General features: G+C 38.8%; 1 protein-coding gene across 1 annotated transcript; it reads right to left on the bottom strand.

Moving 5' to 3' along the window:
- Positions 1-1839: 1839 nt before the first annotated feature.
- Positions 1840-6051, bottom strand: LOC106532540 (dynein light chain 2, cytoplasmic). The gene is made up of 3 exons (XM_014028632.1): positions 5764-6051; positions 5175-5321; positions 1840-3549 (listed from the first exon to the last, which is right to left on the bottom strand). The coding sequence occupies exons 2-3, from the start codon at positions 5304-5306 to the stop codon at positions 3412-3414; spliced, it is 270 nt and encodes an 89-aa protein (XP_013884086.1). The 5' UTR covers positions 5307-5321; positions 5764-6051; the 3' UTR covers positions 1840-3411.
- Positions 6052-6158: the final 107 nt, after the last annotated feature.

The raw sequence follows: 6158 nt of genomic DNA, 5'->3' as shown, positions 1-6158 counted from the left end.
ACAGGAAACTAGCTTGCTAAAAATAAACATCAGTGAATATAGGGTTGGTATAGTCTACTGGACTCAAACAGCCTCCAGAGTCACCAGGTCTCGATCCAAACAAGCACGAACTGATGCCATCTTACGGGGGTCTAACGTAGTCTAAGTTGTACCAGGGGAGGTTGCATAACCAGCAGCGAGTGTTCAGTCATATGTCAGGATTTCTGAGCCATGTGGGTGAACAGCATCGCCCTGCAGTGCCCGATGACACACTTACAGTCCCTGCTCCTGGTCTCTGACTGAACATCTGACACACTTGTTGCTATGGACCTTACACACTTACACAATGATGCACAATCTATTCACACTGGAGGCACACTGTCGAGTCTGCAGCTTTTAAACCACAACGCCAAAACCTCAACAATACGCTTCGTAAACAGCACTTTGTAATTTCACATCATTTAGCTTTTTATTTGGTCTAGGATTAGCAAATTTGCTTTATTATTGATTAGTATCACCAAATATACAGGAAGGACCTGACAAAATTAGGATATTTGTTGTTTAGCTTGTTTGGTCTGAAATGAAACTAGAGCTGCACCAATGATTTATTCATGTAGTCATCTGGTTTCCCTATTAACTTATTAGATCATCCTGCTTACATTTCAGGGAAATTATATGGTGGGGGGTGGGGGGGTTCCAACTTTGCGAGATGTAAAATCATCATTAGCTATATATTTAATAAAAATAAATAAGAGAAATTTACCTTGTTCTCTTTATGAAACAATGAAATTTTTTAAGCTAGTTAGCTTTTTTTTTTTAAAAAGACAAGCCTTGTGATGAAGAAACTCAGTAGAATTGTGGACATTTATACCTATCAGGTGAATTATATTTAATTTAAAAAAAGGTAAAACTGTGACAATGTAATGATCATACAACCAAAAATACGAATGGTTTATGAAATTTCTGGACTATCACGATGAAACCAGCTTTGATGGGGGGGAAATGACTAAAATAAGCAAATTTGCAGTTAAAAAAAGCTCTTTGGAGTTTGAAACAGCATAACACCTTCAAAAATCTTGATGACTTTCCCCGACATCAGCAGCAGAATAGCAAGGGGCCCAACACACTGTGGCGTATGGTTTCATACAGTAAATTAAAGTTGTATGGCGTTGCAGTTAATAGCTGCTTTGATGGATTTAATTGTGACAGTAATGTGGATGGAAGCTACAATAACAGTGACCCATAAACACCAGGGGTGCAACGATATAGAAAATTCATGATTCGGTTCGATACTTTAGTCTCACGGTTCGAAATTTTTTCGATATAAAATAAAAGAGAAATGTCCATGGCCTTCATAACTTGTAATTTGTTTAAATTAATTATGAACATTTGTTTAACCTCAAAAGTCCAGTTTTTAAATGTTGCTGAAACAGCAGGTTTCTTGGTGGATCTGTGCTCGACAGTGCACCCTACATGGATTAGTCAAACACAGACCTACTGAACCTTCAACACAGCACAGCTTCAGAAGACAAGCTGATAAAATAAATTTTAGAAATCTGTATTGTTCGATACAAGTGTGTATTGAACCTAAAGCACCGTATTGAACAGTTCGATACGGGTACATGTATTGTTGCACCCCTAATAAACACTACATCATAAACAGTGACACACATCGGAGGATGTCCACAGCACGTGAGCCAACCCAGGAACGGAAAATGGACATGACACCTAATTTTAAGTCTTTATTCTTGCAAGTTAATATTTTTCCTCTTAGTTTGACCTTAATACTTTGTCATAATCAACTAATGGTTTCAGCAAAACAAACCAAAAAGGGTCGAGACAAAAATAAAAAGGCCACAGTATAAGTCAACAATGAATTTTTATTTTATTTTAACAATTTTGGTTCTGTAGCAACCTACTGGATAGTTCTAATGAAGTGCAATTGTACTCAAGCCAGTTACAGTTGAGAGCAATGACAGGCACACGTTTTGTGCAAATTTAAACGGCATCGGAACGGCTCCTACAGTACACGTACATCGCAAAAAATACATGCCAGAAGAAAAACTAAAAATCATTTCACATCGACGATAATCAGGAAGACGTTCCTCAGAAAAAAAACATCAATCCAAACTAACACTTTTTTAAACGATTCACCCTCAGCAGACGTATGAGGAAAACAACTCGGCGAGAAACACTCGTCACCAGTCCGTCCTCAAACGCGCACGTTTAATCAGAATCCCAACATTGTGCGTCGCCATTTCAAATTAATCTTACTGATATTACAAAAAACTCAAAAACTAGAAATTTGACAAGAGAACAACCTGTTTGAAGTTTAAGAGTCCAAACTCAAAATTTAGCCAGGCATGACGGGTACACAGGCAACGTAAAAACTAAAAAAAATAAAAGCTCAGGAAGCTGCGAGTTTAAAATATCACGAGCCACGTGAGACGACACGACCACCCAGAACACGGGAGTGATGGTAGCCTAGTAGGACTTAGCAGCAAGCGTTTACCTAAAACACCTGCCTATTACTGGGACAAGACACACGTCAATTATGTCCAATATTTACAAACTCAAGAGTGTCAGTTCAAATTAATAATAATAATAATCTCCTCCAGGAAAAGCTGTGTCTTCTTGTTGTTAAATGAAACGTGGTTACTGTCCTTTCAAACATGCATTTAACACTGAAAATCTAAAGTTAGGTGGAGTGTCTTGGTGTTGGAACATGGATGTTACAGGCTAAAGGTCTGTGTGTGTGAGTGTGAGCCCTAACTGCTGTTTTCTTTCACAGTGAACTTTAAAATTTGACAAACTTCACATACCTGGAAATATTTGCACTCTCTCGTGACAGTTTCCAAAGTGTCAAGTTTGTCAGATGTTGTGACATCTTCTCTGAACTCGGCTGCTAAAACAAACAAAAAAAAAAAAACAAAACAAAAAAACGTTCCATCCAGATTTGATTTTGTGCATTTTAGACTGCAAACGTTTTTTAAAATCACAATGTAGATTAAAAAAACAAACAAACAGAATTTTAAAATCCAAGTAAAAGATAATTTGTTAAACTGGGTGAATGTGTTATAATTTTACCGTCTCAAACAGAAACTTCTCTAACTGGTGACGGAAAGCAGATGAACCACTACATTCGACAGCTTTCCTTTATTTTCACAATCAAGGGCCACGCGGAAATTTCATATAACCTAGAATTTCGACAGCTTCAACGAAAACTACTTCAGTTGCGTTCAAATGGCAACTTTTGAAAAGTAAACTTACTGTAACATACATATTATATAGTGTATAGTCCATGCAACTGCGCACGGCGGGTTTTGCATCGTTATGGTATGTTGTTGTTAGTGTATGGGAGACATCAGCCACCGGTGCGTTTCAGATTTAGCTTCAGGGAGGCAAACTCCCTCCGTACCCATCAGAAACTTATCAGCCAGACTTGAAGAGTAAGATGGCCACTTGGCCCAGGTAAAAATAAATAAAGTGCTTTGTCTCGTGGGTGACGTAGCTTCCGAAGTTCCTCCCGACGATGCAGTGCCAGGTCGGGTTATACTTCTTGTCAAACTCCTGAAAGACACACAAAAAAGGAGGAGGGCATTAAATAAATGGCTGCAAATTACACACAAAGTAAAAAGCATGGCTATTTAAGAGACTGGGTCAAACTAATTTTAAATTTAAAAAATAGAAAATGAGTGTTAAAAATTGGTTTTACTTTAAGTAAAAAAATAAATAAAATTGCTCATAATAAATTGGAAAAGTAATACACACTGAAATGAAGTGTTGAATTTACTTAAAAGTTATGTCAGCTGGTTCCACTAAACTGAGTTGAGCAAATTGAATAATTTTTCTAAAAAAAAGTGTTAAAAGTTAGAGCATTGTTTGTGATATTATTGTAACAATATGTCAGATGTAAAACTACATATCATTTTGAAGGTTTTGAGATGGAGAAATAGAAAAGAATAGCAACTCAAGACTGAAAACTTTCCTCCTTGACTTATTTTTGCAGCACAGGATCACAATTGTTTCTGATTTTCTTCAAATTTAATTGGATTTTACGGCTGGAGATCTACAGCGTCTCACCCCCTTTTGTACCGTTCTGTCGCTTTGATTATTTCAGACCATCTTTCACAGTTGAGCCTTGAATGAGTTCACCAATGACATCACTGTTCAGATAGTACTGGGAGACTTTTTGTCATTAGATCTTCATATTTAAATGTGTGAACGTAATGTCTTCTAGTAATATCCAACCCTGATTCAGACAGAGGCCTATTTTAGTTATTTTACCTTGCAGATGTGTCCCTGAGACTGTTATTGTTCAACTAAAACGATAAATTAAATCCAAACAAAAGTACAGGCCACCTGAGAATTTTAAATAGCACAACAGCAACAGAAATAGACTAATATGGCTGGTTTTCATTTAAAAAAATAGGGCTAATTATCAAAATTATCTTTTCAATGTGAAGAAGCAGCAGCTCTAGTCCAAGCTCCCTCTGGATGGCGGAGCTCCTCACCCCATCTTTAAGGCTGAACCTGGCTATCCTATAATCCCTGCATGTATCAGGGATCTCGTTCTTTTGGTCTTGATCCAAACCTCATGTTTGCCTTTTGACTCGACTCTTCCTTAGTTGCGACTGACCGGAACAACACCTACATTAATGAGAATGAAGCCCAGATCCTTTGATCCATCTCCTGTTCCATCCTTTCCATCCTACAATCACTCGTGAACAAAACGCCCAGATATGTGGACTCCTACACCCGAGACTCTCCCCGGAGGGAAATCCTACCCGTTTCTGGTTGAAAACCATGGCCTCAGATTTAGAGGAACCGACTCCTCTTCCTAATACTACAAACACACACACACATCCTTGTACTTCCTTCAAACTGAGGACTTTGTATTGACTTCCATTCATTTTTGTAACTGTATTTATGCCGAATATGGACTTTTCCTTAACCTTAAACATTACTAGTCAATTCCTAACCTTAACCAAAACTCACCGTAATTCACACCATATCTCTAAACCTAACTATTAAACCACAGTAGAAGAGAAAAATTGACCTCACAGTTATAAAAACGTATGACCATCCTGATTCTGTGGCATGGCATCAACACAAATGTCAGAAATGTTTGTAAACAAGGGTGGTTGAGTAAAATTTTGTGGATTTTTGCATGAGCCCTCATCTTCCTGTCTCACCTTCTTGATGTAGGCAGCGATGTCCTTCTCTATGTTGTACTTCTCCATGGCCTGGGTGGCACAGTCCACGGCGTCCTGCTGCATGTCCTCGGACATGTCGGCGTTCTTGATCACCGCTTTTCTGTCGGTCATGGTTGATGCTGTCCGCTGTGGGTTGAAACGGGACCGTACACTGAAAATATGACACTACTGCACGTGGTGATGCGAGGACGGGGTTTTTAGGCCAACAAGATCACCGCGACTCCTCAACCGTGTAAATACTAAAAATAAAGGCATGATGATGGTTATTATTATGGGCTTCAATGCAAAACGCGGAACTTGAGCTGCTTAGCAAAACCATCCATGACTTGAGCGTCGCATAAATTGAAACTTGATACAGGTGGAGTTAAATTACTGAGCAAAATCTTTCCTATAAAAGCGACAATTGCGCCAGGAAGGTAAAAACTAAGTGTATAATCCACATACAGATGCTAACATCGAAACATGCTAACAACGTTACGGCCAATCAAAATGTGTGAAAACGTAAAAACACACAACAAACTCGAACCCGAAATTTAGCAAACGTAGAAGTGAACCTTCTGTAACTCACCTTTCCTTACGCCACGCCAAAACAAAAATAAGAGTTCAACTGGTTTAAAAAAATGTGTATTTCGCCGAGGCAGAGAGGAGGAATGTTTGAGGTGACGCTGCGGTAATTGGTTTTTAAAAGATTTACACAATAAGCGCGTGAAGGTAGGTTAGATGGGTGATGTGCTCCGGCTAGGCCCCGCCTACTCTGCTGCATGCTGCGCTTTGCAATTGGTCGAAACGCTGCCTCCACGCGCGCTTGCGAGCGTTTTCCTTCAGCTCCTTTTTGCCAGCATCTTATTTCATCCCACAATGCACCATTCACGCACAGGAACGCAACGGTGATGCATTAACCTGAAACTGTGAAGCTGTTTTTTCACGTTTATTTCGACTGATGCGATTTATATTATATTATAT

Source organism: Austrofundulus limnaeus, unplaced genomic scaffold, assembly GCF_001266775.1.
Source record: "Austrofundulus limnaeus strain Quisiro unplaced genomic scaffold, Austrofundulus_limnaeus-1.0 Scaffold789, whole genome shotgun sequence".
NCBI lineage: Eukaryota > Metazoa > Chordata > Actinopteri > Cyprinodontiformes > Rivulidae > Austrofundulus > Austrofundulus limnaeus.
The sequence above is the reverse complement of the archived record's forward strand: the minus strand, read 5'-3'. Positions and strand labels throughout refer to the sequence as shown.